The 12,561-nt window shown below is 40.1% G+C and overlaps 1 protein-coding gene across 2 annotated transcripts in view; it reads right to left on the minus strand.

The window, feature by feature from the left end:
* Positions 1-12,561, minus strand: part of bmp7b (bone morphogenetic protein 7b) — a 105,364-nt gene that overhangs the window by 11,594 nt on the left and 81,209 nt on the right. For both annotated transcript variants that reach the window (XM_066670843.1, XM_066670841.1), the window contains exon 5: positions 8,712-8,788. In XM_066670843.1, the coding sequence (XP_066526940.1) occupies positions 8,712-8,788 (77 nt within the window). The remainder of the gene's footprint in view (positions 1-8,711; positions 8,789-12,561) is intronic.

A 12,561-nucleotide genomic window follows, 5' to 3' on the forward strand; every position in this document is an offset into this window, starting at 1 on the left:
CAATCAGAGAAAGGAGACCTCCCAAATGGGCGTGACCACGCCACATCTGAAAAGAGACTGCTCTCTCGCTTCCACACTCTCGCTTCTAAACTTCTGATCTGCCCTCTTCTCGTACGGCCCTCGTACGCTTTTTCCGTTCTTTTGGCTTCTCTCTACACCGACAAGAGGACCCTCAAAAGGACTCTTTAAGAAAAGGACTTCACGCAACTTCCAATGGACGCCTTGTGTCAATTAGCAGTGCGATACAGAAACTACAGAGTAATGTCGAGTAATTGTCAGTAATCTTTTCTTTGTTTTATTTGTATTCGTGTTTGTAGCCCAATCCAAGTTTAATTTTACGACTGATCAAAGCAGGTGAAACTTATTCGTGGCCAGAATAAAAGACACTGCTAAAACAGAGGAAAATCGTAAAATAAGTATAAGCTAATTAATTCAAAGATTAGTTCTGGAGATCGGAGGAAAACAGCAAACTTTTATTCTGATGCCCCCTTTTGGAGGGAACATCCCACTCAGGACAGTGAGCAAGAGGAAATCCGTCCACCGATGTCACCACGCTCTGAGTGCGCCCGAAGCGGCCTGCCTCGCAAGTGACAAAGCCTACGCTGACCCAGCATCAACGCTCCCACAAAAGAACCGCGGGAACCAAGCTGGACCTCTCTCCAATCACCTCAAAAGCACTGCTGTACCCATCGAGTGGTTGAATCAAAGAAAAGTAAGCTGAATTCCTCATTTCCAGAGCTGAGAATGAATTAAATCTCTTGGTAAAATGATACCCTAATTAAATCATATCATTAAATCATATTAAATCATACACCTCATTTACAAGTCATATAGCCTAGCCCATCTCTAAATTTGAACCAGTTTCACCTGCGTTGATTCCATGAGATTTTGATGATTGTGCTATGTTTATCAAACTATTATCTTTCCTTTTAATAAAGTATTTCCATTATTTGAAATAATAGGATGTGGGTTTGTTCATTAAGAGTCTGAAAATCCTGAAGAACTCACGTAGCGGTGACAGTATTCCCTCTCTAATAAATTGTTAATATTTTTGTCATTTAAGTCAGTAATAATAATAATAGTTATTATAATTTATAATCACTATTAAGCATAACCAGCTCGAATACGGTCACTCCGCTACAGGAGTTACACAATCTGACATTGTTTATTGCTCTTATATGATGATCGGTGCCAAATGTCTAAAAAACTCTATACTTCTTCACTAAATTCAGTATTTTACACTGAATATTGTGTATATCATGAGTGTTCACAGATATTTCTCATAGCCAACACTGAGGAAGGTCCTCTGCCTTCAATCCACCGACCAATGTATATTTTTGGACCATAGGTGGAAACCAGAGCACCTGGAGGAAACCCAGACAGACACAGGGAGAACACACCAAACTCTTCACAGACAGTCACACAGAGCGGGGCTTGAACACACAACCCCAGGAATCTAGAGCTGTGTGACAGCAACACTACCTTTTACGCCACCATGCCACCCTGAAAATTAATTATTTATTAAAAATAATTTCTGAATCAAAAGTCTATTAACAAAAAAATAAATAATAAATAAATAAATACTAATCTTTCTATGTTTATTTTCATGTTGGATACATTGTTGTATTTTTCAAAGTTCAATTTTAAGACTTGAACTTTAAATTTCAGTGTTTCTTTTACAAAGATTCTCTCTAATTGAAAATCAGAAAAGCATAAAAGCTATATTCTAATTTTATGACCATATGTATTTATGTATTATATGTATTTTATTTTTGCTTGCCCAGTAAAAACTGAAGAACAGGAAAAAAATGTATATTTGTGTTTGGAATTTCTTAGTCTTTCTCTCTTAGGTGAGCTGCATAATGAACTGTACCACTTATGCCACTCAGGAGGGATGAATATATTTAATTGACTGTGGCCATAACAATATGCCATAAGCAAGTATCACACTTGCACATTCACATTTATATGCATCACATCATTGACCTACTTATACCTAGAAGCACTGATCACAGAAGCCATTTAAAAAGAAATCCTTTCACTGTATCGAATCCCAGAGCCTTTCATGACTTTTCACAGAATTGTTCTTTGGGATCTTTAAATTACTGAAATAATTCATGTGAAGGCTAGTTTAGAACATAATGGTTACATTTAGAAAGTCTTTAGTTAGGATTTACCCATTTTGACTGATAAAATGAGTGTGATATGCTGTTGCTCCTCTACAAAAATTTGGAGTAGGATTTACTTAAAAGAAACAGGTGTTAAATTTTAAAACAAAACCGCTGGTAAATTTAACAGACCCTATATTGACCCTAAATTGCTCACAATTGTGTTGGATTCATTAGAGATTCCTCAGTAAATGTTACTTGGAACAATTGTCATACAAGTATATTAATCGCAGTATTACCACATTAATCCATATATATATATATATATATATATATATATATATATATTATTATTTATTTATTTATTTATTTTTTGATGAATGCTTTATATATATATGTATATAAACTCAAAGAAAACTTGTTGAAAAATAATTTGCCCATTTTTAAGTTGATGCCAGCAAAAACAGTATTAGTTAATAGTGGTTTATGGACCCTCAGACATCACTGAATTAAATTCCGACCCATTTCTCTAGAGGAAATCACTGCGTGAACACAGTTCCACATTGCATCCACAAACGCAATATAAAACTCAAAAATAAAAAAAAACAGCATCCAGAAATATTCCATCATCTCTGGGCCTAAGCTCATTTAAAATTAATTGAGGGTAAGTGGAAGTGTCCTGTGGTCCACCAAATAAAAATTTTTTATTTTTAGAAATTATTAATTATTTTTAGAAATTATTGATTTTGCTTCTCTGGGTTAAAGATGAGAAAGGCCATCCGCCATGTTATAAGCACACAATGCTATGATAAGCAAGAATTTGAAAACAGTTCACTTTCAAAAATACAGCAACTGGCCTCAACACCACAGTGTTAAACATGCTCCTGTCCCAGATTTTGGAAAGTGTTGCTGGCATTAAATTCAAAATGGACATATTATTTTTTTCAAAAAATATAAATTCTGAATTTCATCATTTACAATGTTGTCTTTGTATAATTTTAACTAGAAAAAGTATGAAAAGCATGTTTATTTTTATAAGGCAAAGATCCTCCCACACCCCTGCTGTGAAGCAGTTAATGCCTATTGTTTAAGTAGGAGTGCAAAGTGGGGGATGGGATGGTGATGACGGGCTGCAGTCTGTTCTTCTGATGAGATTAAACATAATCGCATGCCGGTTAAAATACGCACAGAGCCCAAAAACTAAAATATTTCACATAAATAGACACTCATCCAAAGCTGGTATTTTGACATTCATTAAATTGTTTGTTTGTTTTATTACAATATTTACATTATGACTGAGACATTTTCTCCTTATTCATTTTTTTATTTATTGATTCGCTGTCTTCAAGTTAAGTTAAATACGCTAAATTCTAGCTAATAGCCAATAGTCCACTGATGGGCTTCAAGAAGGAGGGATAGTGTCCTCAGGATCACAAAATTTCAGTCTTCCTAGTTTTAAATTCAATATGACGATTAAATAATTTGCACATCATTGCTATCTTTTATTCACATTTTTTCACAATGTCCAAAAATTTTTTTAAACATTTTTTTTTCCAGTTTCCTTTTGCCCTCACAGTTATGAGCTGGCAGCAGTTCTGAATTTATGTAGCATTTACATACTATTAATCAGCTATTATTACAGGGTTGCAAAAAAGTAAGCTTGGAGATATTTTTATTTATACTTAAAAAATAAGTAAAACTCTAATGAATAAGACCAAACATTGGTGAGGAAGGAAACACACAGCTTGTATGATTTGGGTTGTGAATAATTCCTAGTGCTGCAGTGACAGTGCTGATGTTGTAGTGATGACTTAGTGTGTGTTGTCCTTGTACAAGTGGCTCACACTCTATTAGACACACCTTCCTGATTGACTTTACATCTACAAGGTGGACTAGAGACAAGTAGCTCATCAGTCACTGCACAGTTTGTGTGGGCTGAACTCTAGTCCTTCATCAGTGAATACAGGACACTGCCCACAGGAGGCTTATTTATTGCTTGACTCTTACATTTATATAGCACCCTTCTATACATACAAGGACAATTTTACAGTCAACACTGCACAGAACACCATTCCATTCAACACTCAAAAATGCACAGTGTACTGAACCAGGAACAACCATCCACCTGGAGGACTGCATTGGGAACTAGGGGGATGCCAATCCAAGCTGTGATGATTGGTAGTATTCTACTTCAGACCACTAGGTGTCAGTAGAAGGAGATTGGCATGTATGAACCATTTTTAAAAAAAGAAAGTATAACAGAGAGGAAGATCTGTTAATTTTGTGGAGGACTGATTTGGGTGACACATTTTTTTGTTGGCATGTTGAACTGTGAAAATAAACCAGAAGAGAATATAAATGCTGTAAAAGAGAACAAATGGATAGCATCACTGCAAATAACTGGGACTATAGTCACATAGAAATTGGATGCTGGTGCAAAAGCAAACCTAATTAGCATGTCTGACATCACAGCAATGAAAGAGAGGCCAAAAATACAAAGAAATACACTTGCACTGAAAGATTATATTGGACAGAACATTGCGTTTTTAGGCATGTGCAAGCTAAAAGTCACTGTGAAAGGAAACGTGCACAAGCTACTCTTCTCAGTTATTCCTGAAGGACTCGAATCACTGCTTGGTGATAAAGCCTGTGAAGATTTGGAGCTTCTGAAAAATGTGTATTGAATCAACACTGATGTGACTGTTTCACCTGACACTGTTGACTCTATAGTAAAAAATGTCTCAGATGTCAATTACATACAAAACACAGTTCAAAGAAAATGCACAGCAAGTTGTGCATTCTGATAGAAGAGTTGCAGTAGCATTGAGGGACATCCTGAAGAAAGAACTAGAACGAATGACCACATTTAGTGTGAGAAGGAAGATTGAGGAACCAACTGATTGGGTCAACTTTTTTGCATTAAGAAAAAGCCTGGAGAGTTACGAATTTGTATGGATCCAAAAAAATCTAAATTAAAACATCAAGTGTGAACACTATCAAATTCCCAAGCATGAAGACATCACCAGTGAGATGACAAGATACTTTTCAAATAGTTTTTTTGGCAACTGAAACTGGATGAAAGCAGCACCAAATACTGCACTTTCAACTCACCCTTTGGCAGATACTGTTTCCAGAGATTAACATTTGGAATTATATCCACCTCAGAAATATTCCACAGAGTGGAATGATGACACTATTTTGTGGGGATCCACATTTCAAGAGCATAGTCGGAGACTTAAAATCAATAAAAGCAAATGCCAGTTTGCTGTTCAAGAAATTGTTTTCCTTGGTGACAAGCTCTCAGCATAAAGCATAAAACCTCATCAAGAAAAAATTAATGCAATGCTGAATATATCTCGGGGCGGCACAGTGGCGCAGCAGGTAGTGTCGCAGTCACACAGCTCCAGGGACCTGGAGGGTGTGGGTTCAATTCTCGCTCCAGGTGACTGTCTGTGATGAGTTGGTGTGTTCTCCCTGTGTCCGCGTGGGTTTCCTCCGGGTGCTCCGGATTCCTCCCACAGTCCAAAAACACATGTTGGTAGGTGGATTGGCGACTGTGGGTGTGAGTGTGTGTGTTGCTTTTATGAAGGACTGGCGCCCCCTCCAGGACCCTGAACTGGATAAGCGGTTACAGATAATGAATGAATTAATATATCTCAACCAACCGACAAGAGAGGTGTACTATGTGTAATGGGAATGGTAAACATTATAGGAAAATGAATTCCCAATCTGACAGCGACAACATCATGCATTAGTGAACTACACAAGGAAAATGCCTTAAGTGGACATCCAGCCATGAATATGAGTGGCAAAAGCATTATTAGTGAATTAGTGTCTACAGATTCATCTAAGAATGAAATTGGTGGAGTGCTTCTGTATTGATGAATGTCAATATAGGTGCAGTGGTCAGTGTGCTACTGGTTTCCAATGCTCACTTTCAGCCTGTGCTGAAGGAAAGCACTGGAAACTAGTTGCATACGTATTGAGGTACATGACAGAGACTGAATGTTGGTATGCTCAAATAGAACAAATAATGCCTAGGATTAGTCTTTGGACTGGAAAGTTTTCACAGCTACATATATGGCCTTCCCACCTTCACTGTAGAGATTGACCATCGCCCACAAGTTGCCATCATTAAAAAGAATGAGATGTCACCTAAAATACATCAGATGATGATGAAGATGCAGAGGTATGATTTTGAAGTCTTCTACACACCTGATCCTTGCAGACACACTGTTAAAGGTACCCACAAGGAAAAGTATGAGCACAACTGAAGATGACATTCAAATACATGTCAACATTGTGTCTGACACAGCGAGTGTAACAGACACAGAGACCAGACAGAGTGCTGAAGCTACAGCAAGAGACACAGAATTGCAAAGTGTCATTGAAAATATGCTCAATGGATGGGCTGCAGGATCCTGCCCGTAGTTCTCACATGTAAGAGGTGAGCTGAACATGGTGAAGGGACTGTTGTTAAAACAAAATGGGATCATTATCCCAGAAGTGTTGAGACAGGACGTGTACAGAATTTATGAGGGACACCTTGGTGTTGAAAAATGTAAAAGAATGGCATGTGTTCTGGCCTGGAATGAACAAGGATATTGACAAAACAATAAGCAGATGTGAAACATCCCAGAAATAAAGAAATAAATAAATTAAAGAGCCCAGTCTGGATCAAACGTCCTGAAGGATGGATTACCATAGTCAATGTTTTTCAAGAAGTTGCTCCACAGTCTTACACAGCAATAACCAAAGGAGGACGGATCATCAGACGGAATCAGCACAGTCTTCTAAAAACACAGGTCAAGAGCTCAGTAATGCACAGACTGAGTTCAAATCCGTTCCTCCATTTTCTGCAGGTTTCAAAACAAACACACAATCCGGAAGAAATTGTCACACGAAGATCTGAAAGGAAAATGAAGAAACCTGAAAGACGGACTCTGTGATTAAAAAAGAAAAAGAAAAGAAAACATGATAGGTAGTATTCTACTTCAGACACTAGGTCTCAGTAGAAGGAGATTGGTGGATAGGAGTTACTGCAGGAAGACCGAGTGGGGCATATGTGAATCCAAGTTGTAATGTGACAACCTTCATGTTAATAAAGCTAAAAGAAATAAATATAGAATACAGATCTTTAATGAAGAGAACAAAGCACAAGCGGCATGCAAACATACACAGTGTACTCTCAACCAAGAACAACCATCCGCCTGGAGGACTACACATCAGATGTATGAACCCAAGATCCCAGAGCTGAGTAGCAAACATATAAACCACCAAAACACCATGCTCTTGGCTGGATGTTTCTGGTTTGTGGACTACTGTAGTGACAGTCAGGGCTATAAAAACTCCAGCAGAACTGCTCTGAGGTGATCCTAACCATTGAAGAACAGAGTGAAATACAGCTAAGAAAGTATTCAGAGCAACAGGTGGACTACAGTCTGTAACTTTGTAAAGTACACAGTGTTCCTGTGTGGTCAGTGAACCTGAGAGAATGGACTATGAATGTAGAAACAAGGTGGTGTTAATAATAGCACTGGCACCTGCCATATGTCTCTCTCACCTACTGATTCATAGCTCGTAAACACTGCATGCTTTTTTTTTTTTTTTTTGAGAACGCACTCTTTCTACTTTCTTGGAGTTGAGAATACTGGGTTGTGATACTGCATAAGATATATATATCTTAAATATGTATCATGAAATAAACATTAACCAATGTTATATTTAACATACAGATTTGAATAATCATAATAATGGTCATCAAAACTCTTAGCTATAAACAGATTAATAAAATGAGAAGTTGACATGAGAAAGAAGGAAATAGTTTAGTAGAAATCTGAAAACACAGATAACTTGGGGATAAAACCCTCTAGCTCATTACATTTTTTCCACAGCTTTTTTTGTCTGGCACTGATCATAATGTACAGATCACAGAGATTATCAGTGAGCAAGTTAGTAAATCAGGCTTAACTGGAACTTCCACATTTAAAGGGAAGATACATGATTATGTGGAACTGCTGTTCTCACATTTGTTTACTTTCAGAAAGCCAGCATCTTTAAGGTGAAAAGGGGAAAAAGACGTGTTTACTTTCATGCATTTAGTGGTGTTTGCCATCAGTTCCACCTTAAGCAATAACTACAGCAAAAATAAGTCAGCATGACCCACCTATGAAGCAGGAATAGAGCAATATCCTCATAGTTTTTCATGCTTTTTAAAGTTTAGGAGTCTCTCTCAGCTGTTTCTCTGCTATGAGCAGAGAAAGACAAAGCCTAGCATATCAGTCAGTGCCCCTTTTATTTATTTATTTTTTTTTACTTTTTACTGAAACTTGGGCTGGTTTTCAGTGTGCAAACAGACTGGAGAACAGCAAATGGTGAGGAAACCTCCACAAGAATTTATAAAAAAAAGTGTTTTTTGATTAAAGTTAAAAAAATCAATTTAAGTTAAATTTAAAATAAAATAAAACAAAATTCATAGACAATTCATTCAGCCCACTAAGCTTCACGTTATCCTGCTTGGTATGCTTGGGAGGTGGGGGGATCTGTCTTATTTTTGCTGCAATTTCCATTGGGACTAGAACAATCTTATGATGTGTTTCTGACCTGCCACCCAAGATCCTTGAAGCTGACATACAATTCATGCTTCTTACAGGCTTGCTTCTGATCAGCATTGCTATTTTCTGAAAAACAGAGAGATAATGATAATAAGAGAAAAAGATTGTATTTGAACAGAATAAACAAATAGAGCCTCTGTCAATTCTACTCTGAGCCCAGCACTGCAACACAACCCTCCCTCCCCTCTCTCCCACTTGGATTTACAACAGAGCTGTAAAACTGAATTACACCAACTTAAATCATTAGAGAACAGTACAAATCTGATTATGATCTGATTATTAGGTGCATGTCTATCTAGAAAACAAAGAACCTCTGACTAAGATCCAGCTTTTTGACACTGGACCCTACACTACAACTTTTTTTCAGATTTCATGATACCATGCACCCAATCATGGCATCCAGAATATTTGAACAGCTCCATCAGAATCCATCCATCCATCCATTTTCCACCACTGATCCGAGTCTGGGTCGCGGGAGAAGCAGTCCAAGTAAAGAAATACAGACCTCCGTCTCCCCAGCCACTGCTTCCAGCACCTCCGGGGGTATACCGAGGCGTTCTCAGGCCTGTCGAGAGATATAGTCTCTCCAGCATGTTCTTGGTCTGCCCCAGGGCCTCCTCCCTGTTGGACATGCCCGGAACACCTCACCAGTAAGGCGTCCAGGAGGCATCCGGACCAGATGCCTCATCTGGCTCCTCTTGACGTGGAGAAGCAGTGGCTTCACTTCAAGTCTCTTCCGGATGTCCGAGCTCTTAAACCTGTCTCTAAGACAGAGTCCAGACACCCTGCCGAGAAAAATCATTTCAGCCGCTTGTACCCGTGATCTCATTCTTTCGGTCACTACCCAAAGCTTGTGACCATAGGTGAGTTGGTGATGGCGGCATGCGCATGAAACAAGCGGGCTTTTGTTTGTTTAAAAACATTTTGTTTCATTTTTATTTATAATATATGGATGCAGGAACACCTGCAGTACGTATATACCACCGCCAGACACTGCTTCAATATCGCAAACAGGTAATATACAATATCAGCGATGACCTCCAGGAGACGCTGCGGAACCTCCGCTTGCTACGGAGGCCCTAAAGCCTCGACGTTTCCTGATGCCGGTGGCCGGGGAAGGAGACGACGCAAGCGATGTGAGAGGAAACAAAAGCGCGGTAAGCGAGGGGGGATCTATGCAAGGCTAAGAGCTAACCCGAGCCGGCAGGCTATCCCTTCTCTCTTTCTCTCCAATGTGTGCTCGCTGGTTAATAAACAGGACTATTTCAAATTTCAGCGAACTGCACAGCGAGAATACAGAGACTGCTGTGTTTTTGTTTTTACGGAGACATGGCTCAGCGACAATATTCAGCTAGATGGGCTAGCCACGTTTTGAGCTGACAGAGACCCAGCGCTATACGGTAAGACGCGCGGAGGTTGATTTATGTGTTTATATCAACGCTGAATGGTGTAAGAACTCTGTGCTGGTCTCTGCTTATTGTTCATCGTTAGTGGAGTTTGTGGCTGAGATGTAGAGATTTTTATTTAACTCAAGAATCCACCACTGTTTACATTATCGGAGTTTACATTCTTCCCGACACAAACACAAATCAAGCGCTGTGGGAATTATAGGAAGCCATAAGCGATTTCCAAAACACACACCCGGATGGACTGTTTATTGTTGCTGGAGATTTTAATCATGCAAATCTCAAGAAAGTGTTCCCTAAATTCCACCAGTATGTGAATTTGCTACTGCTTGTGACGGAGATGCTCCCCTACCAGACGTGCTGAACCATTTCTACACATGGTTTGAGGCACAGAACAACCTAACGGCGAGAAAGTCCATCCCTTCTCCCAGTGACCAGGTGCTGTCTTTTACTGCAGCCGACGTGAGGAAAACTCTATGCAGAGTCATCCCGTGGAAAGCTGCTGGACCAGACAATATTCCTGGCAGAGTGCTCAGAGAATGTGCAGACCAGCTTGCTGATGTCTTCCCTGATATCTTCAACATCTCTCTGAGCAGCGCCGTTGTTCCAACATGCTTCAAGAACACCACCATCATCCTAAGCCTAAGAATTCTTCTGTGTCTTGCCTCAATGACTATCGTCCCATTGCACTCACTCCTGTCATCACAAAGTGCTTGGAGAGGCTTGTCATGAGGCACATCAAGACCCTACTTCCCCCCACATTGGACCCTCTACAGATCGCGTATCGTCCTAACCATTTAACGGACGATGCCATATCCACCACGCTCCACCTGGCACTCACCCACCTGGACAAAAAAGACACATTTGCCTGAATGCTGTTCATAGACTTCAACTCAGCATTCAACACCATCATTCCTCAGCACCTGATCAGGAAGCTGAATATACTGGGCCTTAACACTCCTCTTTGCAACTGGATCCTGGACTTCCTGACTGGGAGACCTTAGTCAGTCCGGACACCTCCAGCACCATCACACTGAACACTGGAGCCCCCCAGGGCTGTGTGCTCAGTCCACTGCTGTTCGCACTGCTACCCATGACTGTGCAGTGATGCAAAGCTCAAATCATATCATTAAATTCGCTGATGACATGACTGTGGTGGGTCTCATCAGTAAGAACGATGAGTCAGCATACAGAGAGGAGGTGCAGCGGCTAACTGACTGGTGTGAAGTCAACAACCTGTCTCTGAACGGGGACAAAACCAAAGAGATGTTTGTAGACTTCAGAAGAACAAGGGGTGAGGAGTCCCTTCAGCGGATCGTGAGAACAGCTGAGAAGATTATCGGTGTGTCTCTTCCCTCCATCACAGACATTTACACCACTCGCTGCACCCGCAAAGCACTCAGCATTGTGTGAAATCACACACACTTTTCAACCTACTGCCATCTGGAAAAAGGTATCGAAGCATTCAAGCCCTCACATCCAGACTCCGTAACAGCTTCTTCCCACATGCTATCAGACTCCTGAACATCTAGAGACTGAGACTGGACTGAAGAAACTTCACAAAACACTGGTTTGATGGACTGAAAATGAGTGTACTGTTTACACATATCCTGTTTACATCATGGTTACATCCAGTTACCGTTTACAGCACAAATACACTTTAAATTGCAGTGTCTCTCTCCCTCAGCCCCCCACCCTCCCTCCCATACTCATGGTTTATGTATTGTCTTGTATTATCATATTGTATTGTATATTGTTTTGTATTTTCTTAGCCATGTTTTTTGCACTTTAATGTGTGAGCACTGTTTTATGTTTGCACTAGCTTTGCACTAGTCGCACTTTAATGTTGTGTACTGTTTTATGTTTTATGTCTTTTGCACTTTAATGTGTGTGCACTGTTTTATGTTTACACTAGCTTTGCACTAGTTGCACTCGGAGGTGCTGACCCTCATCCCTATCACTTCACACTTGGCTGCAAACTGGTCCAGCAAGAGCTGGAGGTCCCGGCTCGATAAAGCCAACAAGACCACATAATTCGCAAAAAGCAGACTTAGAATCCTGAGACCACCAAATCGGACACCTTCCGCCACTTGGCTACGCCGAGAAATTCTGTCCATAAAAATTATCAACAGAGCCGGTGACAACAGGCAGCTCTGATGGAGTCCAACTCTGACTGGAAACCAGTCTGACTTATTGCCAGCCATACGAACCAGACTCCTGCTCTGTTTATACAGGGACTGAATGGCTCATAGCAAAGAGCCCAGTACACCATACTCCTGGAGCACCCCCCACAGAATATCCAGAGGGACACGGTCGAGTGCGAAAAAATGTGGTTTTCAAAGCCTGTGGTTCCCATTAGAGACAGGGTTTTGCAATGTTACCAGCTCCATTTCGAGCGAGCCGATCCCTCGCAATGGAAAAGCACCATTAATC

This window comes from Hoplias malabaricus, chromosome 5 (genome assembly GCF_029633855.1).
Source record: "Hoplias malabaricus isolate fHopMal1 chromosome 5, fHopMal1.hap1, whole genome shotgun sequence".
NCBI lineage: Eukaryota > Metazoa > Chordata > Actinopteri > Characiformes > Erythrinidae > Hoplias > Hoplias malabaricus.